General features: G+C 41.9%; 1 protein-coding gene across 8 annotated transcripts in view; it reads left to right on the forward strand.

Annotated features, from left to right (window-relative positions):
• WDR59 (WD repeat domain 59) overlaps positions 1–27,138 on the forward strand; it is a 75,975-nt gene that overhangs the window by 14,966 nt on the left and 33,871 nt on the right. For all 8 annotated transcript variants that reach the window (XR_010382267.1, XR_010382268.1, XR_010382269.1 and 5 more), the window contains exons 4-17: positions 908–993; positions 2,055–2,135; positions 4,282–4,319; positions 6,387–6,475; positions 9,427–9,543; positions 13,787–13,864; positions 15,775–15,931; positions 19,079–19,158; positions 20,146–20,278; positions 20,409–20,533; positions 22,069–22,233; positions 24,205–24,300; positions 24,455–24,611; positions 25,114–25,183. Coding sequence is in view for 5 of the 8 variants with exons in the window: in XM_064488966.1 (XP_064345036.1) it covers positions 908–993; positions 2,055–2,135; positions 4,282–4,319; positions 6,387–6,475; positions 9,427–9,543; positions 13,787–13,864; positions 15,775–15,931; positions 19,079–19,158; positions 20,146–20,278; positions 20,409–20,533; positions 22,069–22,233; positions 24,205–24,300; positions 24,455–24,611; positions 25,114–25,183 (1,472 nt within the window). In the remaining 3 variants the exon portion in view is untranslated. The remainder of the gene's footprint in view (positions 1–907; positions 994–2,054; positions 2,136–4,281; positions 4,320–6,386; positions 6,476–9,426; positions 9,544–13,786; positions 13,865–15,774; positions 15,932–19,078; positions 19,159–20,145; positions 20,279–20,408; positions 20,534–22,068; positions 22,234–24,204; positions 24,301–24,454; positions 24,612–25,113; positions 25,184–27,138) is intronic.

Genomic DNA, 27,138 nt, shown 5'->3' on the forward strand with positions numbered 1-27,138 from the left:
ATACAACTCTCTGTCTCTGAGCTAAAATGAAGATCAATCATATATATATATATATCAGTTCAGAAATTACTAACTAATAGTAATTAGTCTATTAATAATCTTTATTCACTTTCAGTGTGTTCCATGAACTCATGATATTTAGGGAGCATTTGCTGGCTTGTCGTTTCTTTAAATGAAATGTAGTTTAATTAAAGCTTTTTTTTTTTTTAACCTTTTTCCTATTCTAATTGTGGTTTCTTCTGGCCTATTTTCCCTGTGTCTTTCTGCTTAACCCTTTAAGAAATTCGTATTTCAAGGACTCTTGTATCACCCTTTCAGTGGTGATTCTGTTTTCTCATGCATGTGTGTTTTTAAACCATGTGTGGTTGATGGATTCCAGGCATTTGATAATGGAAAGGGTGAGCCGAAAACATCCAGTGTGAGGGCAGCTGGGGAGATGGGTATGGGACTTTGGGAGTGGGGAGGTGGTTTCTTGGGCAGTGCCGGGGGGCTGGGTGAGGCTCTGTATCCTGGACCTCAAGTGCTCGGGGGTGTATCTGTAGCCTCATTTCAGCTGTAACTATCCAAGATGGGTTTTCCCTTCTTTCTTTCTTTCTTTTTTTTTGGGGGGGGGGTAGGTAATTAGGTTCATTTTTTAATTAAAAAAAAATTTTAACGGAGGTACTGGAGATTGAATCCAAGATTTCGTGTAGACCGAGTGTGCACTCTACCACTGAGCAATACTCTCCCCCCGTTTCTTTTTTCTTTTTTTTTCTTTTTTATTTTGGGGCAGGTAATTAGGTTTGTTTGTTTGTTTGTTTGTTTATTTTTACAGAGATACTGGCGATGGAACCCACAACCTCATGCAGGCTAAGCATGTGCTCTACTGCTGAGCTCTACCCTCCTCTCTTTTCCTGTTTCTTTTCAGAGCAACCAACGAGTCGACCTTTATAAGTGGAAAGATGGCAGTGGGGAAGTTGGCACAACCTTACAAGGCCACACTCGCGTCATCAGGTAGGCACAGTCCTCCACGGCACCCTGGCCTGTCTCGTTTCGTCACAGTCCCTTGGGAAGTAAAACAGAGACAGCTTCCTCCTCCAAGCTTGACCCACTGTGTTGAGTTGGCCCTGAGTGGCTGCTGGATCCTTAACATTCCTGAAGTGATGGCCTTCACCGTGAGGAACCAGCATCCATGTGGCTGTTAACCCTGATCCCAGGAGACACTGAGACAGGTACAGCCCTGTCCAGAGGAGGTGGTTAGAGCTAGTTTGCTGCAGAAGAGAATGAAGTTAGCTCGAAGAATCCCCAGCTCCCAGTGTGCAGAGCCTCATAGTACAGAGACCTCAGGGCACAGCCCTTTGGTCTTTGTCCAGCAGCCATGGGGCACCGCGTGGGACTCGTGCATTACAGTCTGTTATTCACTCGTGGCCTTCCAGCGGGCTTTTGGAGTGTTCCTTGATCCACCCTTTCCTTGAATCACTCATTCTGGGTGGGGAAAGCTTGACATGGAAGTAGCAGCAGGAAGTGCAGGAGTGGTGAAGCTGGCTGGAGGTAATGCTAAAGGCTAGACCCATGGCCTGTTTTAATTGTGTAGTAAGTACCTTTTAAGGCGTGAAGATGTGGGTCTGGAGGACCAGGGGCCAGCTTCCCCTCCTTGGAATCCAACATGCGGTCTGCCCCTGCTTTAAAGATGTTGGGTTTACTTCAGGTACCTGTGGTTGAGGCTGATTTAAAAAACAATAAATCATGTGTTTTTTATGTGTTTTTTCCTTTGTTTTGTACTAGTTTGCTAATGTGCGCATGTATGCGTGCATTTATGTGTGTATGTGTTTTAAGTTGAAATGCTCCATTTTGGGGGGAGCAGATGATGACTGGGGAAGGACCTGAAATTTTTCTTCAGCGCTCAGTTAAGTCTTCTTTCCCAAAGAACTTTGGAAATTCCCAGCCTAAACTGTGTTAAGGGGCCCATTAACGATGACTTTCTGAAGCCACTAGAGACGAAATCTGCTGATGCTTTGGAACCGGACTCTGAATTTTTTCTCTTCATGATTGTCCTGTTTACTTCTTGTTTCCAGTGACTTGGACTGGGCAGTGTTTGAGCCAGATCTCCTGGTCACCAGCTCTGTGGACACCTACATCTATATTTGGGATATCAAGTAAGAACAATTGCCAGGCATAACCACTTGGCTGTGGGACAGTCTGGGACCTTTGCCTTAGAGATCAGATGTCTTAATTTGGTTTCCCCTGGATGCAGACCCTGAGACAAGGAGACCTTGTGGATATGTTATTTGGGAGTTGACAGAACTGCTGGTAGGGGGTGGGGAAGGGAGACAGGATTGGAGGATGCATCATCTACCTGGGTACCGCTGTAAACGGGGAGAGCTTCCTCTTACTGGGGGCACTAGATGCTAGTGTAAAGCTCCCTCCTCCAAGCTGTCCCACCCCCCAGAGCTAAGGAAGTAGGGGTACATCCACTGTCAGTCATTGGCTGAAAGCTGCCGCCAGGGGCCTCAATTCCCTGGGACTTCAGTCCTGTTGCAAAGGTTTGCAAATCAGGCTTCAGGGAAATCCCGTTGGCAAAGAAACACAGGTGCTGGCATTTTGAAGTTAGGCTGAATTTTCCTGAAGTTGTGTGGTATGGAGCAGGGTTTGATGGCCACAGACACACATGCTGTAGCAGGCAGTGCTCTGAGACAGCCGCTTCGCTCTTTGTGAGGCTTCTCCTCCCCTCTTTATAAAGGGGGCTGAGAGCCACCTCTTAGAGTTACTCTTCATGGAGCAAAGGGTGGAGGAGCACCTGGCCCAGGGCCTGGCATGTCCTAAGTTTGTAGTAAACGTCTCTTCCCTTCTCCCTTTGTAGAGCAAAGTTCCCTTCGCCAAAACCTTTAGAGGTGACTCACTGGAGGGTGTGGCCTGTAGAGTCCCCAGGATGGGATACCCTCTTCTCTGACCAGGGCGGTCTGCTCCCAAATGGTGGTGACTTCGTGATATTTTAACATTGAAAGGTAAACTGTAGGCAGAAGACAAGTCAGGTATTGAGGTGTGACGGATGAGACAGACCAGTGAAAGGGATTCTCAGGGACTAACGGTGTGCACAGCTGACCTCGCCTGCATCACATGTGGGTTAGCACTTCAGAGGTGATGAGTCTAAAAGCAGCCCCAGGGAGAGAGAAAGCACAAAATCCCAGGAAAATGAAAGAGGGGCTCTAACCCCCCCCAGGGGGGGGAAGGACCCCTCATTTTCACAAAACAGTTGTTTTCCTGATTTAAAGAGTGCAAGACGCTGAACTAACCTGCTTTCTCAGGTTTTCTAAACAATAAGCCAGAGCTACAGAGCCCTCCTGACCCTCAGGTCATTTTACTGTCATTTCTGTCATTTTACCGTTTGTCGTGAACCTTGGAGCCTCCCTCTCCAAAGGAGTTTTTTTTTTTTTTTTTAATATTGTGGTAAAAAACCACAAAACAAAATTTACCAACTTAATCATTTGTAAATGTGCAGCTCAGTAGTAAGTATATTCACATTGTTGTGCAGCCAAGCTCTAGGACTTTTTAACCTTTCAGACCTGGAAATCTGTACCCATGAAACAAATCCCCATTTCCCCCTCCTCTCAGCCCCTGTCGGCCACAGTGCTGCTCTCTGTCTTTATGAATTGACTACTCTAGGTACCACGTATAAGTAGAATCATACAGTGTTTGTCCTTTTGTGACTGACTTATTTCACTTAGCATAATGTCCTCAAGGTGCGTTTACGTGCTAGCGTGTGACAGGATTTCCTTCCTTTTTAAGACCTAATAATAATCCATTGCATGTCTAAACCCTAGTTTGTTTATCCGATCATCTGTTGTGGACACTTGGGTTGCTTCCACCTCTTGGCTCTTGGGAACATCCAGAGTGGTTTGTCACTCCACCTTTGTGATGCTGGTGGAAGATTCTTGCAGAATTAGGCCTCCATGACTGTCCCCTTGTCCCACTGGGAGAAATGACACCAGGGAGGGGTTCTTTTGGCTCCCTCCACCTCCATGTCATAGTCACCCAGCCCATGCTGAATCATGTTACTTGTTCCCTGGGGATATGATGGTATGATCTAAAATTCAGACAGCCTCAATTGCAGTGGCTGAGAAAGTTCATCCCTCTGGAAGGAGACGGGCTCCTCTTTATACTTCTTTTTAAAGCCCTTATGATCCCACTGAAGTCTAAGAACTGGCTGAAAGGAAAGTGAGGATGTGCGAGCAGAGGGTGAAAAGCACCAGGTTGGGTGGTGGCAGGTGAATGGGCACTTGATTTCTGACTTTTGCGTTTCAGGGACACAAGGAAGCCCAGTGTCGCACTGTCTGCTGTAGGTGAGTGTCTACTCCCCCTTCCTCCCCGCCCCGGCCCTTGTCCCATTCCTTCCACGGCTTCCACACACTGACTGCCCTGGGCCCCGTCCATGGCTGTGTGCACCTGTAAGTCCTGCATCACAAGGGTCTTGCTTCCGCGGCTCTCAGAAGTTAAAGTCTGGACTGTAGCATGTGGTCAGGGACTTATTTCAGAATTCAAGGGTAGGAGCCACACTGGTTTCTTTTTAAACTTTTTATTGTGGAAAATTTCAAAAGTTGGTAAGGCTAGAAGATGTATTGCCTTGAGTTCATCCTCCAGCTTAAACAGTTGTCAGCGTACAGCCAGTCTTCTTTCACCCGCTATCCCCCCACCCCCATCCCCTTTGGGATTATTTTGAAGTAAATCCCAGGTATCTTGCCATTTCATCAAGAAGTATTTCAGCAAGTATTTTTTACAAGAGAAGAATTCTTTAAAAAAAAAATCATTAGCATACCTGAAAGTATTAACAGTAATTCTTTAATATCATCAAGTATTTAAGCAGTATTCAAATTTTCCCAGTAGTCTCAGTAGTAGTTGTTTGTTTGTTTTTAACAAATTATTTGAAGCAGAATCCAAAGTCTGTATTTCTAAGTGGTTAATATATTTCTCATCTCTTTTAGTCAGTAGCTTTCTTCTCCCTCCCTTTGGTTGGTTTGTTTTTCTTTTCCTGCAGTTTATTTGTTGAAGAAACCAGGTTGCTTGTCCTGTGGCTTCCGCACAATCTAGTTTATGCTGATTGTGTCCCAGGGTGTCATTTAATATGGACATACTGAAACTTTGAAATTCCTTTCTGATCTCTCTGTTTTCATCCCTCAATTGGAATGAACTATTATTGCAGTTCTGCACTGGGGCTGTTAACAGGGGCCTCCTAAGTAATACAGCGCCTTCCTCCAACTTCAGGGGTCTCCACCATCTGTTCTTAGATGACTTAAGATGCCCTGTGTCTCGAGGAAAAAGCACAACTAACAAATAAGCAAACAAATACCCTCACCAAAACTTAAGCAAGGATAAAATGTGAGCCTTAACTCTATTTTCTGTTAGATTCTAAGTCCTTGCTTTAGCTCTCACACTCTCTAGACTTCTTGGATTAAGTTATTCTCCAAAGCCCTGGATCTACTATGGTGTCCCCAGTAATACACACCCACCTAAAGGGAGAGGTCTCCAAGCAGAATTGTCATGTGTTGTCTGAGCAAGACAGGAAGAGGAGGGAAGGACAGCCATGGTGCTCTGGTTTTAACTTAATTAACTTGATTATTTTTAAGAATCAGCTAGAAGTGCTGATATGTCCCAATTTTCCACCTGTCTCAGCCCCTTCTGGCATCTTACAGTACACCTCCTCTCTTACGTAGCTCTTTTGTCATTGTAGTTACCTCCTGCATTGGTAGAGGACTGAGTTCACATGATGCCGGGAGTGTTCCCTTTCCCCGCCTCCACACAGGGCTAGTGGCCGTGTCTAACTGCTGATGGGGAGTCGAAAGTGGGCGATGCGGGGGGTGCATGTAACTTTCTGAGGGCAGAATTGGGCAACACTGGGGCTTATGCTTCAACTGAGCTTCAGCTGGAGGCTATATTTTTCCAAGACTATCCCTCAAAAAGCAACAACAGCAAGCAAACCAACAAAGCCAAAGTGGGGAGGGGCAGGCTTGGGGCTGAGGCTCCTCTGATGGGGAGCACAAGCTCGGTGATGGAGATGATGAAGAGCCAGGCTGTGTGATGAGTCAATTACCAACCAGCAGAGCCCTGCTGAATGGCTGCTCTGTAAGAAAGCACATTGCCCTGCTGATTCTGCTCGGAGGGAATCTGAAGATTTTTTTCCCTTAGTGAGATTAGTTCCTCAATTAGGTGACTCTGATCCTGTTCCCTTGTGTTAATTCATTTATTTCTTGGCTTCATTTTCCTTTAATGGTGGAGCTGATGCAGTCATAGAAACTTGAAGAGTTCTGCTCTTATTCATCCGGAACTCATTATCCAGCTCCCCTGGATAAGCTCCACTCTGGTTTCAAAGGCGTGGAGGGCAACAGCTTTCTTCCCTCAATTTTTCTTTGCAGCGGGTGCCTCACAGGTCAAATGGAATAAAAAAAATGCTAATTGCCTTGCCACCAGCCATGATGGGGATGTACGGATTTGGGACAAGCGGGTAAGTAAACTCTTTTCTCTTCCCAGGGGCTGTGAAGAGAATGTTATGAGTGGCAGGACCTATCTTGAGCATCCAGGTTTCCCTGGACAGCATGATTCATTGCCCTGTTAAGATCCTAGTACCAGATGATACTTGCTTCCTGATCAAATTGGTGTTGGAGGAAGTTAGCAGAGTGAGGTATTATGATCAGTGGTTAAGAAAATGAACTTGGCCTGACCTAAGTTAGAGTCCTGTTTTGCTGCCTCCTGGTTATAATATCAGGTGAGCCACATACTTTTCCAAGCCTCAGTTTCCTTATCTTCAGAATAAAGGTAATAATAATGAGTATATCACTGAGGAGGTCAAGCTGGTGGGACGAGGCACTATTCTAGAGTGTTTGGCAAGCTTCTTACCACTGCCTCAGATTGCAAAGTGAAACCTCCTTGTTCCAGGACCTATACCGTGCAGAATTAAATCACTGAGACGGGATACTCAGCATGCTTAAATCCTCCCTTGAACTCCTGCTGTGCCTTCAGCCTCAAAAGAGCCTGCAGATCATATATTCTCCCTGCAGCAGCCCACTTAACTGTCAGGCATGAAGGAGGTGCAGGGTCCTGGGCTGCTGCTGTGATGGAAAGTCTGTCGGAAGTTTGGTGTGTTGGCATTGGTGAGAATAATGATGCAGGAAAAGGGCCTCCCCCATATCTAACTCCCAGATGATTGGCTAAGAATGCTTAATTCACAGAGCCGTCAACTTCTGTAAGATCTGGGGCGTAAATTCTGCTTTCTGTCCTGTGAAACCTGAGGCTAGAGATCCTGCCTCTGGGGAGGATGTACTGGTAGTTTTCCTGAAACTTGTCCAGGGGCTGTCCTAACTCAGATGCTGACCGTAAAGTCTCAGCATCACTTCCGGTGCCCTTCCCCTCCTAGCAAGGAATAAGGTCATATAGCTGGAGAGGAGAAGGAAGTGATGTAGAGATTGGGAGGCTGCTAGATTGGGTGCCTGGACCTGCTGGGAAAGGGGTGTGCCGGCCCAAGCCCTCTGCCTGAGGTAGCACGTACATGACAAGGTGATTTTATAAGTAGAGGTTGGATAGGTGCATCTTCTGTGTGTTAGTTTTCTCTCTGTCCCTTTAGTCTGGTAATAGCCATTCTTAGTCCCCTTTTATTTCTTAAATTGGCAGTTGGTTATATTCATTTTGTCACTGGCATAGCATTTAAAGATAGTAAATGGTATAAATAAAATATTTGGTTAATTTGTAGTACATGCGTATTTGCTTCAGATTGTTTTCAAAGCCATAGGCAAAATTAACAACTTGGTATTTAGCCATGAACTCTCTGTGAGTACGTGTTTTCCGAAACAGTAGCTCTGTTCCTTATAGAAATATACTACAGAACTGTTCCTTTCTATTCTTCTGATTGGTCCGCTAGTAACCCTGACTTCCCTCAGCAAGCCTTTTATCTATTTTATTTAATGGGGTTTTACTTTTTTGGGGGGTGTGGTGGGTGGGTGGCTATTAATACTTAGGAATTCTGCTCAAATGGATTGTAAAACTTGTTGGTCATAGCTTTACTTCCCTGACACTTTGTAGTGTCAAAGCAGCACTGTTGAAAGCAAGCATCACAGGCTTAAAAGTGTACAATATCAGTGGTAATGTTGAATTTTCACTGAAACTGGTGGATGACTAATAGTACTAACCTTACAAAGTGTTTATTATGTTCTAAGGCATCGTTCTAAGAACTTTATGTGTATTGATTCAGTTCTCTCTATAACTAGCCTTTAAAGTAGGTACTATTATTACCCCCATTTTGCAGCTGAGTAAACTGAGGTGTAGTTTATTGCCAGGATTTAAACTCAGGGAGGTGGGTTCTGGAGATGGCACCCTTAACCTCATAGACCAATGCTGATTATAGAAACTAATACATGCTCTTTGTAGAAAATATAGAAGAGAAAATAAAAATCATTCATGGTCCTGTTACTCAGAGATGAGTGTTAACATTTTAGTGTTTTCTTGTCCTTTTTTAATCATAGTTTATCATATGCATAGTTATGCATACTTTTTTTCATTCAACATTACAACAAATGCATTTCCTTCATGTTATAAACTCTTCCTAAGTATAACTTTTAGTGGCTACATCATATTGTATCAGATAGCTGTACAATAATTGGTTCTAACAATTATTCCCCGCTTATTATTTATGTTGTTTCTAGTTTTCTAGGGTTCCAAATAACACCAAGATAAACATCTTTTATACCTAAAGCTTTTTGTGAATTTAGGATATTCCCTAAGAAAGGAAAATTTTAAATCTCTTGACAAAAATTGTCAAAATTTTTCCCCCCAAAGGTTATACTACTTTCTGTGTACACCAGCAGGGACAAATGCAGCCTCACAGCATTGAATATTATTTACAAATATCTTCTAATTTGATCACTTAAAAAATCTTTTAATGTTTTAATTTATTTCTGAGGTTTCCTTCTGACTTTGTTTTATATATGCTTATTAATCATGTATTGTTTGCTTTTGTGATGTGTGTTCATTCTCTTTTGGGGTCTTAGGGCTCGATCACTTTTAAGATTGGTGGTTTTACCCTCACGATTGGGGTTGGGTCTGTTGGGATGTCACAGCCCCTCTGTGGGTGATTGTGAGGAAGGGGAGCAGGAACTGCAGCCCACGCTACTGAAGGGGAAAAGCACACTACTTTGGGTCCTTCATTAAAGCCACGCAGGGGTTTGGAGCGGAAGAAGATTAGGCTCACAGTCCCGTATACAGAGCAGGTGTGAAGACCTGGATCAGTCTCCTGTCGTCGTCGTTTTGTTTGTTTTAAACAAAACAATGTGGAGTTTCTTAATAATAGAGATGGTCTCTGGTGGCATTTTTGCGTCCCCTCTCAGCACCCGGCAGACTGTTCTAGTAGACTGTTCTAGCGAGTTCTTTCTCAGTTGACAACACTCAGTGCTGATTCTGTTGCAGAAACCCAGTACAGCAGTGGAATATCTAGCAGCCCACCTCTCCAAAATCCATGGCCTGGACTGGCACCCAGACAGCGAGCACATCCTTGCTACCTCCAGTCAAGACAACTCTGTCAAGGTGAGTGGCGCCCCTGGGGCAATTGGAGGTGTGTGTTTGGGAGGCATCAGGGATGTCTGAGCACTTTCTCCAGAAGGAAAGCTGCAGTAGGTTGGCATAGCATGTGTTTCAGGAGTGCATGTGCTTCTTGGAGAGCTGGGCAAGTAAACCTGCTATGTACACCAGCCGGAGTGACATAGTACCTCATATCTGATGCGGCTCCTGGAATTTGTTCGGAGAATTTTCTTCTTTCTCATTGTGAAAAGAAGTCAGAGACAAAAGCATTTAGAAAAGAGAAAAAATTTACTTGCTAAGAAGTTGCCAGGAAATCACATTTCAAAAGGACTGGCTCATCAAAATAACAACACAACAGATACACAAGGAAAGGAGAAAAACCCACACAATTGTTAAGGTTACCAAGTTGACCATTAGTCTGGGGTGGAAAAACAGCCATTTTCTCACATGATTATCAAATCTGCAAAAGTCATGACGTCTTCAGTCATTAGCATTGCACAAGTCAGGGATGGAGTTGTTTTATTAGAGATTCTTTAACTCACAGGAAAGGCTCAAGGATTTATGTGTGTCAGTGACCCTATTATTTTTGGTTTATCTCAGAGTGCAGTGTTTCTCGTTCGTTTTTCCTCTCTGACTGTGGGATGTGATATGTACCCTTGTTCAAAAGGACACAGGGCAGAGTTAGCCGTGCCCCACAGTTCCCCCTTGTGGTCAGATCTCTGCCTGGAACGACTGAGATTTGACCACAGAAGTTTGCTTAGCGATTTTGTGATTCAGCTTCAGCAGTTTTAGGCTTTGTTTTATTTACACAGGCGTGTATGTCTTTTTTGGTATGGTTAGCAAAGCTAGAATCATACCCTGAGACTTAAAAAGTTAACTTCTGTCTTGAGGTTTGTAATTCCCTTGGGGTTGTAATTTACTTTTATGTGCCCAAAGTGGGTTTTCTTTGGTTTGTTTGTTTTGAATTTAAATTTTTGTTCCTATACCCAGATCAGCTTGTTTCCTAAGTTCGGGAACCAGAAACCATCCGATTCACCTCCTCCTCTTTCTTTGAGGTCCCCAAGTTTGTCAGTATTCAGTGATACCTTTACTACCCTTGAGGCTGGGATTCCATGGATAATAAAGGGGGTAATCGGGCAGTTTCCACATGTGAAATGCAGCCCTTGTTCCTTACTGGTGGGCTTAGCTTATGAATTAAATGAGATGTTGATGTGGTATTTGATTTATTCTACTATATCCTGATAGGAAGGAAGATAGTTTTTATTGAACATTTATAAATAACGTAATTGTAAAAAGTGAAGCAATTTAGGGGCACTTTGCATAAAATTATTCTTTGTTTTTAGTAATTTGTAATTTGTTGATAAGGGCCAGTGCATGCTGTTTTTTCCTACATAATCATTTTCTTAACTTTACCTGAGCATTTATTAGCTTGTAATTTATAGTAATGATTTTTATTCTATTTTTATTTTGTGAATTCTAAGGGGTCAGCTGAAGCAAGCAAGATCCCATTGAATGAGTTTCACTTCATTTTGTAGATTGTAAACTGTAAAACTTTTTCTTCATTTTCATATTCTTTTTCATCAAAGTTTATTACAAGATATTGAACATAGTTCCCTGTGCTATACAGCAGAAACTTTTTTAAAAATCTATTTTTATATATAGTGGCTAACATTTGTAAATCTCAAACTCCCAAATTTTTCCCTTAAAACTGTTGAATTGAAGGTTAGAACTGGATCAGGAAGAAGAAAAGGATTTTTCTTCGATGGCCATTAAAAATAGAACATGAGGTGGGTAGGGTATAGCTCAGTGGTAGAGCACATGCTTAGCATGCATGAGGTCATGAGTTCAATCCCCAGTATCTCCATTAAAAAAAAAAACAAACACTAATAATAAATAAATAAATAGACCTAATGACTCCCCCCTGAAAATAAATAAATAAAAAATTAATTAAAAAAATAGAACATGAACCACAATGAAATTAGTTCATATCATTTTGGATAATCCATTGTTTTCTTCCTGATCTTGGGTTAAACAGTCTATTTTGCAAAATTCCCATCTTCTGGACTGAGTTCTAGAAACCCAGCCCTGGTCCCTGGGTACATTCTGACATGTCCCTGGTACAAGGTCAACCATACTGAGAAACCTGTGCCCGCAAGTCTGTTCCCTGTGATGTCAGCAGTCCGGAATCTGATTCTTCATCGAGGCTCTTCTGAATATTTCTTCAGGAAACTTTTTTCTGATCCCTAGCTAGGAGCAGAGGCCTTTGGCAGTGGTAAGAGGAAAGCACAGGTCACCTGTGATAGGAGGTGGCATGGCTGTGGTTAGCTTATTACAATAACCAGCTTGATCAAATTGAAACAGAATTGAAGTCCTCCATTAATGTATAATATGTAATCTTTTCCTAGGACTCCATCGATTGTCTTCAGAATAAGAATGTGTTATGAACAGTGAGGACTTTTCCCAGGGTCCTCTAATTTATCCCATAAATTAGATATTATAATTGTCACCAACTGATGAGCATATTTAAATCTAGAAACAAAATCTTTTTTTTAAGGATTAATTTTATTAATAGTTATCATGCTAGTCTTTCTAAATGAGCAGGAATATGCTTTTGTCCAACCTGTAAATAATTGCTGAGTAATAATATTTTACCCTGAAGGGAGGTGGAACCTCTCTTTTATTTGCTAGTTTTTCACATATGGTGGACCTGATAACAAGGAGACATACACAGAGTGTTGAGCTAATTAGAAATATGGAGAATGCCAAGCATACCTAACTATTTCTAGTTTCCCTTTTTTTAATAAGTTGAGGGAGCAAGTTACAGTTTACACCGTGGTGATGTGGGAAACCCAAAAGCAGTGTAGATAGAAATGACATCTGAACAACTTTATTACTTTGAATATGGGACTTGAATTTGGCAAAAAAAGTTGTCAGAAGAAACAAGAATTGCCTGGTACTCTTTGTAGTCACACCCTCCCAGCCCCTGACTCCTGGCCAACACACTGATCCGTTCTCCGCTATTATTTTGTCTTTATGACAGTGTCATTGAAATGGAATCGTGCAGAATGTAACTTTTCAAGGTTGGCTTCTTTCACTCAGCTCATCTTAATACCTTTAAGATTCCCCTAGGTTGTTTTAAGAATACAATAGTTCATATACTTTTTTTACTGCTGAATAGAAATCCACTCTATGGATATGCTACAGTTCATTATCTGTTGACCTCCAGAAGGAGATTTCCGCTGTTTCCAGTTTTTGGTGATCACGAATAGAGCTTCTATAAACATTTCTGTATTGATTTTTTTTTTTTTTCTGTCAGAGGAACTTTTCAGTTTTCTAGGACAAATATGTGAGAGGGGGTTCACTGGGTCACATGATACGTGTGCATTTCACTTTTTCAGAAACTGCCAAACTCTTTTCTGAAGTGGGTCCTGTCACCTATTTTTGATAATAATTCCTTAATACCTGATTGTTCAGAGTTTCATTCTTGGCCCTCCTGCCTTTGGGGTCTGCAGTTTCCTGCTTTCAAGGTTTCCTGCGGTTTCATGCTTGAGCTCTGAGTGTACCTGTCTTTTTGTTAAAAGCACATGCGTCTCCAATTCCCAGGTTTTGTCTGGCTCTCCTGTGTCTTCTCTGCTACTCCAGGTTCCCCACCTTCCTTGTCGAGGGGGTGAAAAAGTGTGGACGTGAGTGGTTGGGCCCTGAGTAGTCACACAACCACCTTTTTGCTGCACAATCTTGGGCAAGTTATATCATTTAGTAACGTGGCTTCTACATTTGAAAAAGAGATTCCTAGCAGCGTTATGTAGTGGTTGTAAGCATTAACCGGTATGAAGCTCTGAACACTAAACATCTGTCTGAAATGCAGTCAGTGTCAGTACTTTTTAGCTATTGTTATTAGTTATTCCACTCTATGTGGTGGAAAGTGACACAGGATGAAAACTTGTCACTTCACCTTTCAGCTGTGAAGGTGGTTTAATAGTCAGGCTGACCGTGATCTGCCCTGAGGGCTGGTTCTCATGAAGTCTATTTTTCTCCAGTAGTGTTCAGTTTATAAGCGGGACAGGGACGTTTTCTCTGTTTCTGTGTCACAGGAGCGTGCCCATGGGGGCTGACTGCAATGTGCTGTTGAATGTGTCTTTAGAGGACGGAAAGCAAGGAGTTTGAAGGCTATGCTTATTTCAATGGGTGAGTTTTTTTTTTTTTTTTAATGACATTTATTTCACAAATTATCCTGCTTTCTTTCTTCCAGTTCTGGGATTACCGCCAGCCTCGGAAATATCTCAATATTCTCCCTTGCCAGGTGCCTGTCTGGAAAGCCAGATACACTGTGAGTGAGACACCCTGCCTCTTGCTCAGAAACCTTATCTCGGTGTCCTGAACGAGGGGCCAGGAACATTTTCTCTGATTTTCTTTGTGAGGCAGTTTTCTCTTTCTTTGTTGGTTTAGGGGGATGGGGCACAGGTGATAATGATGGTGTAAAAGTTGTTATCTGTTTAAAAATTTGCCCTTGGAAGGTTGTATGAGAATCTGTACTACAAATGCTACACTGGGGTGTAGCTCAAGTGATAGAGTGCAAATAAATAAATAAACAAACAAATAAATAAATAAATATTACCCCCCCCCCCCAAATAAACAAAAATTTAGAAATGCTAGACTGGCTGGGCAGGGAGCTCGGCAGTGTGACTATTGGTGGTCACTGACAGCAGGGGAGGAGAGGGAGGAAGGGTTGAGAGGCTGGAGGTCAATGGATTATGCTGGAAAGGACTCTGGCTTTAGATTCAGAAGACCTGGGTTTTAGGCCCAGCAATGCCATTTCACTTCTTCCCCAGCTTTATTGAGATGTAATTGACATCTAACATGGTGTAAGTTCAAGGTCTACAACATGTTGACATATTACAATGATATGTTGCCAGACAGTTACCACTGTAACACTTGCTAACACTTCCATCATGTCACAAGATTACCATTTCTTTTCTGCAATGAGAACATTTAGAATCTACCATCTTGCACCTTTCAGCTATATCATTCAGTACTCTTAACCATCATCGCCAGGCTGCAGATCAGATCCCCAGAGCTTATTCGTCTTACAGCTAGAAATTTGTACCCTTTGACCAACATCTCCCCGTTTCTCCCACTCCTCAGCCCCACCATTCTACTGTCTCTCTGAGTTGAGCTTTTTAGATTCCACATATAAATGATACACAATATTTGCCTTTGTCTGACTTATTTCACTTAGCATGATGCCCACAAGGTCCATCCATGTTGTAATAAGTGGCAGAATTTCCTTCTTTCTCATGGCTGAATAATATTCTGTTGTGTATGTACTACATCTTCTTGTCCATTCATCCGCTGACAGATATGTGGGTTGTTTCTGTATCATGGCTGTTGTGAATGATGCTGCAATGAGCCATTCAACATTTGTATGGCCTTGGGCAAGCCACTTGATGTTTTTAAGTGACAGTTTCCTCCTGGGTCAAATATGAATAATTATTTTTACTATGCCTTGCTCTTTTTTTTTAATTGTGATAAAGTGCAACATTTTAAAATGTACAATTCAGTGGCATTTAGTACCTGTACTTTCCCTTTTCCTTTGGGGAAAAAAATGTGTATGAAAGTACTGTGTAAACCATTAAAATGCTACAAATACAGTGGGTAAGCTATTATCAACCTTTCAAGACCTTTTTATTGCCACATTGATAGCTGCTGATCAGGATATATTTCCTTCAGTATCAGCCTGAAAGGGAGCACAGGGATTAGTAAAGCTACCTTTATACATGAGGCTGCCACCCTGGAACATTGTGTAACATAGAAGATAATTCAGGTATTAACTGGCCTTTGCATCTGGGACTGCTTGTAAAGAAGTCAGACATTGTTCTTATGAACTGAAATACTTCTCTGGATTAATGTGTTTACTTTAAAAAATAAACAGAAGTTCAGGAGTGCTGCCAGGAGGGAGAGGTGGCTTGTTTTAGATTTTAAAACATTCTTCTCCGGGTATTTGGCTTAGCTTTATTTTTTGTGATCCCTTACGTCAGCAAAGAAAAAGTAAAAGAAAAGCCAACAAAAAGTAGATGTGATGGTCAACTTCCAGTATTTGGGAAAATGTCCCCCAGATGGATGGGTTGGGGTATTCCGTCATTTAATTTATTTTAGTGAGGAGAGAATTACAGCTTGGGTAACTCAGGACTCAGCTGCCTCTCCCTGGAATAACTCCTGCTTTTCCCTTTCTGGTCATAGCCTTTCAGCAATGGATTGGTGACAGTGATGGTGCCCCAGCTGCGGAGGGAGAACAGCCTTCTCTTGTGGAATGTCTTTGACTTAAACACCCCAGTCCATACATTTGTGGGCCATGATGACGTGGTGCTGGAGTTCCAGTGGAGGAAGCAGAAGGAAGGTGAGTGGGAGAGAGACTACCCACCGATTTCTTCCTGAGCCCAGTTCAGCAGCAGCTCCTATCAGGGTTGGTGCGTGACCCAGAGGGCGGACTCAGAAACAGGGCTGGCTTGAATGGTCGGTGGGTGAAAGGATGTGTGGCTTTCATTATCCTCCGAAGTTCCCTCCTCTTCTCTGGTGTTCCATGTAGCCTTTCTCCTGCATGGAAGAAGTTGGCAGACTTATGTTGGATCACTTCTAGAGCTGAGAAACTCTGGGGTTGCCACGGCCAGAAATCCCTGGCATGTGCCCCTAGCCGCTCTGTTGATGAGGGAGGTCAGAGGTCATCATCAGTACCACCTACCACACATTCCCTCTTCTCTTCACAAACATGTGGTGCTATTTTACCTCCCATTGCCTTAAAGATAGACTGGGCCATGTGACTCACTTTGTTTCTGGAAACATGAATGGAAGCGGTGCAGTCTCTTCTGGATAGGAGCGGTAACAGCAGTTACTTGCTCTCTCTGCTTCTGCCCAGGCAACTGGCAAAGCTCCACGTGGTGCTGCTCCTGCCAGGGGTGAGGGTGAGGTGGAGGTGTGGAGAGGGTGGGAAATCCTTGCTTTAAGCCACTGAGCTTTGGGGCTATTTGTTATTGCAGCTTAACCTAGCCAGTCCTCACTAAGGCATCATATGTATATTGGGAGTCAGGAAGCCCTCAGCCTCTGTTTCTCCACCAACTCACCACGCACATTTACTTGCAGCCTCCCTTGTTTTGAGATCTTATTGTCATGCTCTCTAAATGTTTTCCAGACCAGAAATATATTTCGTGGTCTTTCCATATCATAGCAGAAAAGCCAGGCAGGGAGTGGTGTGACCTGTGCAGAGTCCGGGAGAGGTCTCTGGTAGACCTGGGATTAGTGCAATTATCTTTCTGTGCCAGCTTGTCTGTGACCCTCATGGGCCTCTTCCAGGATTGGTTTTGAAAGGACTCTTGATCGTCCTCTTATTTTTCCAGTCCTCATTTCCATAATTCCTCTTGCTTCTAGAAACACGAGGCTGTTTGGTCTTTAACCCCATCAATTTCCATACTTGACTTTAACTTTCAACTCATTCTCTTGCATTTTGCTGTAGAAAATAGATGATAAAATTTCCCCACGGTCTGGCAGGGAGAGGTTGGCCGGTCGTTTCAGATTGAAATAAAGAGGTTTTAGCAACCCATTTTCAGTTGTCTGTTGTCTGTAAGCTGGCCAGGTGAATTGTGTAAACTGGGGCGGTCTAACCAGTAGTGAAATTTTGAATACGAGTTATAGGTGAGTTTTTTTTTAATTCCTTTTTACTGTGAGATATATCATCTAGAAAATTGCATAAATCGTACAGTTTATAAAGTGAAAATCTGTGTAATTACCACCAAGTTCAAGAAAGAATATTACTAGAACCCAGAAGCTTCCCGACCACAGTCTCTTCCCTTTATCCTAAGCGTTAGGATAGTGATTTCTTGTTTTTATTTTTGTAGTTTTATCACCCACTTATGCGTCCCTAAAAATAGTTTAGGTTTGTTTGTTTTTGAACCTTTTATAAATGTAATCATTCTGTACATATTCTTGTATTTTCTTTCTTTGTCAACCTAACGGTGCTCCATTTTATTTTTACTGCCATGTCTTCTGTCAGTTTTTATTGGACCTCTTCAAGCTTTGATGTTCGTTTTCACTGTGATGAAGGAGCTCTGAGGTAGGAAGAGAATCAGGATGTTGCGGTTCATGGAAAAGGATGCATCGTGAAGGAAGCAGAGGTCACTGGTTTCAGGGTTTGCTGAAGGATCTCCGTGCAGAGTGAGAGAGAAGCACTTAATTGTATAAATAGGGAATCATGTGATCATTAAGAGAGGAATTCCAAAAGCAGACTGAAGATGGAAGCTTGCTTGTAAGGCGGCATGAACAGAAGCAGCAGGATCCGGTTTTGTGAATGAAATCGCCTTTGAGGGCGAGGCGTAGACTAAGTTGAGTGGCACAGGCTGCTGTCCTCTCTGTTTGAAGGTGGGGAGAAGGCACAGGAAAGGGACCGTGTAGCAAAGCAAGGGCCCTTCGCAGATGAGAGGGAATGGGCACAAGTGGAGGAGTTGGGTTTAGAAAGGAATTAAGCATAACTTCTTCAAAGTCAGGGACATGCAAAGAGGCTGGATGTGGAGTCAGGAAATTGTTGCTGTGAACCTGGGCTGGGTAGATGGTGGCACTCGGGACAGGTAGTAGTTCAGAACAGTTGTTGTCTTGTTAGGTCTGCTGGAGATTTAGTACAACATCGAGGAGTGAAGGCAGTGACACAGAAAAGGAACTTTTGCCCCCTACTCTCTCTGCTCTCTGTTGCCTCAGTTTCCCCATCTGTAAAATGAGGGAATTGGATGAAATTATTTCTAGATTCTTTGCTTCTGAAGATAGCCATAAAGAAGATTCTGTACCCTACAGAATTACCCTGAAGTGTCCTTATCTTTCATAAAGCTCTTTTGTAAAACACCTTCGACCTTTCTAGAATAATCTCTCTTTGACCAGACCTATCATGTGAAAATATAATTCAGTCAATTAAGAACATTTAAGATTGATTATTCCTTTTATAAAGAGATGCATCTCTTTATCAAAAAATTCTTTGAAAACAGTAAGATGCCATGATGCATTTAAGACGATTCATTTTACAGACTGTCGTGCCCAGCTCCTCCAGAGCATATAAAAGGAAGAGCATTTGTGGAGGTTAAAGGTCAGCATGACATTAAATCCCAGCATCACTCTTCACCAGCTAATTTGCCAGCTATTATTATTTCACTTCATTTACAGTTCTGCTCAAATGTGACTTCCTCAGGGACATCCTGTCTAGAAATAGCTCTGCTGTCGATCTCTGTCCTCCTCTCCCATGTTATTTTTTAATAGCACTGTCACTACCAGACATGTTATATGTTTGTCTGTTTCCACTTGGATTGTGAGATCTGTAAAGACAGAGATGGTTGTATTCATGGTATCATCCTAGTGCCTAGAACAGTGCCTGGCACATAGGAAATCATAAATATTTGTTCAATGGATGAATGAATGAATGAATGAATGAATCTCATTCCACTGTGACCTGTAGCAAATATGATGCTGAATCCAGGAAAAACCTTCAGGATTCTTGTCTGATGATTTCTAGGGTCCAAGGACTACCAACTGGTTACGTGGTCGCGGGATCAGACCTTGAGAATGTGGCGGGTGGATTCCCAGATGCAGAGGGTATGTATTCAAAGCTGTTGGGGAGGAACTTAACTGGATACACCAGAAACTTAAAATATAAGATTTAATAGTTGCAGAAGTTAGAGGATATGTGACAGACATTTACACATACTTGCTGGTTGGCCCAGTGGCTGGTGTATGCTATGCTGAGGCTTTGAAGTCTTTAAGAACCAACTTTGGTGTTCTGCACTTTAATACTGCAAAGCCTCTGAATGTCTTCCCTCTTGTCCTGGTGTAAGAGAGTATGGGTTAGAGTACTGAGCAAGTGGCCTGGGGGCTTCATTTCTTTCTCTTCCAAGTGGGCTAGGAAATCTTCGCTTGCACTCGGCGTCCTCTACATCCATCAACAACACTTGTAACTTGAATCCCTTTCCAGTTTTTGCCCCGTAAATTATATCTGAAACACAGTGAGTGGTACCTGGTGTGAACTGCTTTTGTGGCCCTTGTTTGGCTCTGCCTCATCATGGGGCTCAGTCTTTCATACAGTGGGAAAATTCCTTGAAGGCGGGAATGGTTTGTCACATGTATTGCATCCCACACACTACTCTGTAGAGAGTGGATAGAAAATGCTGGGTCACATTTGCCACACTGCTTAGTACCAAGTCACTCATGAGCATTTCCATCAAATATCATTACCCTATTGCCTTTTAAATCTATTCTCCAAAAAGTACCATTTGTTCCAAATGCTTTGAAGTTATGATACATTAGCTCTTGGGTTTGCTGAATAACTCCATCAAAGCTTGGAGTTTAAAATGTTTTCTGAGACTTGCATAAACCATGAACATGATAAAAAATTTTCCAGAGTGAAATAATAGAGTCTGTTACCCTGTTTGTTTAACCGGGGAGAGTTGGTGATGGGCAAAGCCTATTTTGATTGTATCAGTTTTTGGCTGACAGCTCTCTCCTTTTCAATTCCCGTTTTTAAGTCAGACATGACAGTCAATCCACTGACTTCTCTAGACCTAGATCTCCTGCCCTTTGTTGCAGCTTTGTGCAAATGACATATTAGATGGTGTTGACGAGTTCATTGAGAGCATTTCTCTTCTGCCGGAACCAGAGAAGACCCTTCACACTCAAGATACAGATCACCAACACAACTCAAGCCATGGGGAGGAAGAAGGTAATTGATGAAACTGATGTCTTAGGTGGCTACTCTTCTACGCATCGCAGCGTTGTGGCCAATACCCCAGAACTGCTCTCTGAATCAAATTCAAAAGTGTTTTCCAACATTTGAACCTCTCTCCTGCTAGTCTTAAAGGAAGATCCCCCGAGCAATCTCCTGGAAGAGAAGAAGTCCGATCAGCTGGGCCTACCTCAGACCCTGCAGCAAGAGTTCTCCCTGATCAACGTGCAGATTCGCAACGTCAACGTGGAGGTACCCAAGCTTAATGAGCTGTCTCTCTTTCTTGCAGATGGCCGTCTGTGGGAAATGGGACTCTTTCAGTTGTGGTTCTGGCTAGCAGATAGCTTTGCTGCTCTGACAGGGGAGTCTCTGTGCTTGCTTTTTTTATTCCCTAGGTTTTCTAAAGAAATAGATGTTTTACAAATGCAGATTTTTTCCCCTTACTCTATTATTTTCTGATAAGGTGAACCAAGGTATAAACTAATGCTCATGTGTCTTAAAACCTCGTTAAATACTCTAACACCTCATTTTACCAAATATGAAGATATTTAGATCTGGGAAGGTTTGACGTCTTGGCAGAGGTTACTGGTGAAGGGCTGAGTTTGGAAGCTAACCTCCTGACTCTCTAAGGCTCCTCTGTGATTTTCCTGAACGACTTTGCGTTATAAGCTGGTCATTTCCTTGGTGATTTAGATTCACAGTAAGAAGATGACCAAGTCTCCTTGTTCATTTAATGCATGGGGAGGTTTACTCTTTTTCTTTTGGGCAGGTATCAAAACACTTTGCTTCAGAGAATTGAGTCTGTGAAGGAATTGTAAAGCTTGATTAGTTTTTCTTTGCCCAGATTCAATAAGCATTATGCCTGAACATGTGCACTCATATAATTATCTCGTTTGGCCATTAAAACAACTCTGTAGGGAATGGTTTGATCCCCATTTTACAGATGAGGAAAAAGAGACTAAGCAATGAAATGACTTGTCTGAGGTCAGCAGCTCTTTAAATCCAAGTCTCCAGATTTCCCGCATGTGTGGCTCTTTTTGCTGTACGCCAGCTGCTGTCTCTAGTTGGCAGCATAAGAAATCAAAAGACATAGAGGTTTCTTTGATTAATTAGTTATCTGTTTCAACCCAGTTTATACTCCCTTTGGCCCCCACCGAGATCAGTTTGGATATCCAGTGGTCTAGTCTAAGGAGATCTTAATTCTTTTCCCAGGACTGCTTTATCAAAATTACTGAGATTGAATTCACATACCATAAAATTCATTCTTTCAAGATGTACAGGTTCGTGGTTCTTAGTATATTCATGGAACCATACAGCCATCACCACTGTCTCCTTCCAGAGAATTTTCATCATCTCAAAAGAAACCCTCCACCCTCAGCAGCCACTCACCATTTCCTCTCTCCCTAGCCCCTGGCAACCACACATCTACACTCTGTCTCTGTGGATTTTCATAGAAGTACTTTTTACCTTGAGTCAGGTATTTAACTTCTTCCTGCTTTATTTTCCCGTCTCAAAATAAGTATAGCAAGTTTCAGCCCATTTCACAGCTTTGGGATGAAGCTTTTTAAAGTCAGAACACTTCGAACTTATTAAATTGGTGCTAAAATTCAAATTCCATTTTGAAAATGAGGTGTCCAGATCTTCCAAATTGATTTGTTTTTGGAGACTGTCTCCCTTCACTCCTTTACCAGAAACTTTGAGCATTCTGTTAACTTATTTAAACCTATCTGCGTCTCAAGACCCTTTGCGGTTCCTCTCCAAAGCAGCTGGTGATTTGTCCCCTGCAGATGGACGCAGCAGACAGGAGCTGCACGGTATCCGTGCATTGCAGCAACCACCGCGTCAAGATGCTAGTGAAGTTCCCTGCGCAGTACCCGAACCACGCAGCTCCCTCCTTCCAGTTCATTAACCCCACCACCATCACGTCCACAATGAAAGCAAAGCTGCTCAAGGTGGGTATCTGTGTTCACAAATTCTCCTTGATGTTGTGAGAGGAGAGCAGTGCTCATGTGCATCCATGTCTGAGCCGAGTAGTAAAGCTGGATGAAAACGTCGATCAATAAGATTTGGAAGTCATCTGTCCTTCAGCACGGCAGCGTTAACAACTATATTCATTTTGTGCAGAAAACATTGAGCACTGGTTCTTAATCTCTTTGGGTCATAGGCCTCCTCCCCCTTTGAAAGTCTAATGAAAATCGTGAACCCTTCCCCAGAAAAACTTGCACAAAGGTTAAATTTATAATTTCAGAAATATTGCGTATAAATAGTAGGCAATTCTATAATTGCATATAGTTGACTCCCAGATCTCATTAAAGCTATACATTAATCCCAGGTCAATACAGTACAATTTCATTTATCTGGAAACCAGGCAAAATGTATTCTGAAGCTAAAAGATACCTTCTAATCAGGAAAAAAGTGTGTAAGTTTGTTTAAAAAAACCCATTCCATGAAAGATGTTGTCACCTTAATGTGAGGCACAGGTGAGGTGTGTGGTAGGAGAGTGGTGCCTGAACGGAGGCTGAACAGCCTGGCATCCTGTCTTTGCCCCCACATGTTCAGCAACTTGATTTGTTAGTTCATGCAGAGCGAATCAGATGGAATCTCCATAAAAAAGCCCCATGGGCTGGGATGATACACCTTTTTCAGTCTGGCCAGCGTCACATGTGAAATAGAAATGTACTGATGAAACGAAGTTGACCAGAATGCTGTTCATTTTTTGCCTAGTTGATATTATACTTGATAGTTCTGTCTCTGTAGGGTATGATAGGTGACCAAGAAATTTCTCAAGTTTTGTAAGGATCTCTGAAATGCTAATTACTCAGATTTTGTGGTACTTGATGTTTTGTCATTGGAGTGTGAACATTTCATTGCCTCATTTGGGCATACAAAAAAGTAGATTTTTCTATTAGTATAAAAATGATAGCATTAGAAGTGTCTTTAAAGGCCTAATGCAGTGCTGTCCAATAGAAATATAATGCAGAAATTTATAATTCTAAATTTTCTAGTAGCCACACTAAAAAAATTAAAAGAAGCAGGTAAATTGATTTCAGTATTTTTTTAATCCCGTATATCCAAAGTATTATATCGACATTGTAACCAATATAAAAATTACACTGAGATAGCTTAAGCTTACATGCTTTTTTTGGTTCCAAGTCTTCAATTTTCGGTGTGAATTTGACACTTAAAGCACATTTCAATCCAGACTAGCCACACTTCATGTGCTTGGTAGCCCCGAGTGGGGAATGACTCTTATGTTGGACATTGCAGGCTACTTTACATGCCTGTCTTCAGTATGTGTATGTCAGTTTATATCTATAGCGTGTGCTTTAAAATGTTAAGCTTTATATTTTTAAAGGACCAAAAAAAGGTCCATCTTAATTTTCACTAAAGTGAAATCTGCTCCCCCTGGCATGTACGTATCTCTAGGAACAGTTTTCAGTCCAGACTGGAGGCTATTTCTCCTAAGTCGTACTGAGATTTCTCCTGGAGGGCAGATGGGGTCAGGGGAGAGCAAAGGAGTAGAATTAACTATAAAAGAAGAATAGTCGTTCTACTACTAGAAACGTGCCCTCTCAAAGCCAGCGTATCTGCCGGTCCTGGCGAAGGAAAGGGCTTCTTGAAGAGGACTCACATCTCTGAGCCTCTCAAAATAGAAAGTGGTTTGTTATGTTGGAAGGCTTAGACGCAGCCACACTCGAGTCCCCCAGCATCCAATGCTTTGCACAATAAAAGCAAATCAGGAGAAAGAATGCCACCTTCTTGGGGGAGGGCGGAGTGGGAGGTAATTAGGTTAATTAATTAATTAATTGATGGCGGTACTGGACCCAGGACCTTATGCATGCTAAGCATGCACTCTATCCCTGAGCTATACCCTCCCCCTCTCTAATGTTGTTATTCTTGACTGTCTCTTGTGCCTTTTCTAGATCCTGAAAGATACTTCCCTACAAAAAGTGAAACGCAACCAGAGCTGTTTGGAGCCCTGCCTACGCCAGCTCGTCTCCTGCCTTGAGTCTTTTGTGGTGGGATCCTTTTTACCAACCTACGCTTTGGGGTCTGGTTCCTTTCTTCCTCCCTAAAATCCTGGGCTCCCTGATCGGGTAATAACATATCCTATTTTGTAATTCAGCTTTAAGACAGATTGTGGGTTGGAGTCTGTTGATTTTAAAATTTCAGAACCAAGAAGACAGCACTTCCAGCAACCCCTTCGCGCTCCCAAACTCTGTCACGCCACCCCTACCGACGTTTGCCCGGGTGACCACTGCTTATGGGTCCTACCAGGATGCCAATATTCCCTTCCCCAGGACCTCGGGGGCCAGGTTCTGTGGGGCAGGTTGGTCTCTTTTTGGTTCTCTGATTCTAAATTTTGAGAGAGAGCAGCTAAGAATGTCTATATAAAAGTTTCAATCAGAAAAATTGTCTTTGTTTTTATTTCCCAAGAACTCAAAAGAGTTCTGTCATAGTGTTATAGGGTCTGATGCCAAATTGGCATCTGTGGACACATCCTAAGAATGTTCACCAGAATTACAGTCTTATTTTTTTCATTCTGATGGTTGTGAATTTGAGTCTTGACTCAGACTATTGCGAATATACATAGGAAATATGATATGCCTCTGAAGACTTTTTCCAAACCATATACATCCCATCTCTCCTGGATCCTGGAGATTCTGACCTTTGACTTTGTTAAGTCTGGCCACAGTTGTGAGCATATATGCAACTTACGATACTATGTCTTATCCTTCAGGTATTGAGATAAAATTGACCAGTGCTGTCTTAGGATTTCCCACCTCCAGCTCACTGATTTTGACGTGCACGTGTGATGTCTCCTTTGACAGGGTACCTGGTATATTTCACACGGCCCATGACGATGCACCGAGCAGTGTCTCCCACAGAGCCTACTCCAAGGTGAGTCTGGGAGATGCACAAGTAAGCTACATTCATGGGCCAGAATTGGGCAGACTTCTGGGAGGTTGTCTTTGGACAATTTGTTTTAGTTCTTCAGCAAACACTCATTCTAACTTATTCCTGGAAAGATCAATTTTCATTAAAGTGCAATTAAGCTTAGATTTCTACTGTAAAGTTACTACTAGAAGGAGTTGCTTGATAAAAGCTGTTGTCAAAACAAGGCAAATTCTTTTTTAATGTACTTTTCCCCTATTGCTAAAGTATTATCTGAACATTAAATAAAACTTGAAAAATAACAAAAGAGATCATCTGTAGTCCTGTAACACTCATACGCCACTTCTTTTTTTTTTAATTTTTCAGTTTTATTAGGTAGAATTGTTACAGTTTGCACATATACAACATATTGCATGTAAATACACATATACAATATGTTGCACATATTTTTAAAAATTTACATATATGTACTGTTCATTGTTTCTAAGAATGTTTAGAGCTTTAGCTTTTTAAACTTACAAAGGAATATAAGGAATAAAAGCCAACCACAAAATAAGAATTAATTCAAAAAGATACATACACCCTGCTATTAAGAACAACATTATTTATAATTGTCATAGGCCACTTCTGACATTACCATCCTTGTGTAGTGATACATGCAGCCATTACTGCAGTCAATTCTAGAACCTTTTCATTACCCCAGAAAGAAGCTTTGCATCCCTTACGAGTCACCCCAGTCCCCAAGTGCCCCCGCCCCATCCCTCCAGCCCTGGGCAAACACTGATCTACTTTTTGTCAATAAATTTGCCTATTCTGAACAGTTTATATAAAGAGATTTATATATGTGTCCCTTTATAGATAACTTCTTTCACTTAGTGTATTGTCAAGGATCATACATATTGTATATCAGAACTTCATTTCTTTTCTTTGCCAAATAATATTCCGTCACACATAGATGCCATATTTTATTTATTCATTCATCAGTCAGTGGACATTGGGATTGTTTCCACTTTTTGACTATTTTGAATAATGCTGCTGTGAACATTCTATACAAATTTTTGTGTGGATATATATGTATAGTTTTTTCATTTTTCTTGGGTATATACCTAGGAGCTGGATAGCTGGGATCATATTGTAAGTTTTTTCCCTTAGTTAATACACTTTATCTTTTAGAGTAATTTTAGGTTCATAGCAAAATTGAGTGCACAGTACAGAGTGTTCTCATAGACATTTACAACCTCCCCCCACTATTGGCTTTTTAAACTTAAATATTATACCATAGGTTTCTGGTTCTGCAGTGTGGTAACCAGGATAACTTGGAAACTCTCCTGCTACAAACACCTGGTTATATTGGATATGATATAATTAGCATACTTATAATGAATAGCTAAGCTAACAAGCAAGAAAGGACATAAACCAAGTGTATGAGCAGGCACTGCTGCTGCCCTGGGAGTTTGCCAGTCTCTGCAGTACCCCACGCAGATGAGATCTTGCTCCACAAGACTGGGAGTTAAATGCCAGAGAAACCCCTACATGACACCAGATTCCTTATTCTGAAGGTTGGACTAGAAAATAATAACTTACTCTCAAAGGGAAACAACAGATAACTGTATTTGGACTTTAGGTCAGCGGGAGAATGTTCCTGTTAGAACATTTTTCATGCTAACAGTATTTTATTGAGATATAATCTATAAGACAAATGTGACTTCTGTGCCTTTGTGACCAGCACCTAGATCAAGGTATGGAACATTGTCTTCAACCACAAAAGTTCCCTGGTCCCTTTACCCAGAGGAAACTACTCCTCTGATTCCATCATTGTAGTTCATTCAGTTTTGCCTGTGCTTGAACTTCATCTAAATAGAGTCATGCAGCATTTACTATTTGAGGTCTGGTTTATTTTGCTCAACTTAGTATTTCTGAAATTGATCCACATTGTTATGTATATCAGTAGTTCCATTGTA

Source organism: Camelus dromedarius, chromosome 9 (genome assembly GCF_036321535.1).
Source record: "Camelus dromedarius isolate mCamDro1 chromosome 9, mCamDro1.pat, whole genome shotgun sequence".
Lineage (NCBI taxonomy): Eukaryota > Metazoa > Chordata > Mammalia > Artiodactyla > Camelidae > Camelus > Camelus dromedarius.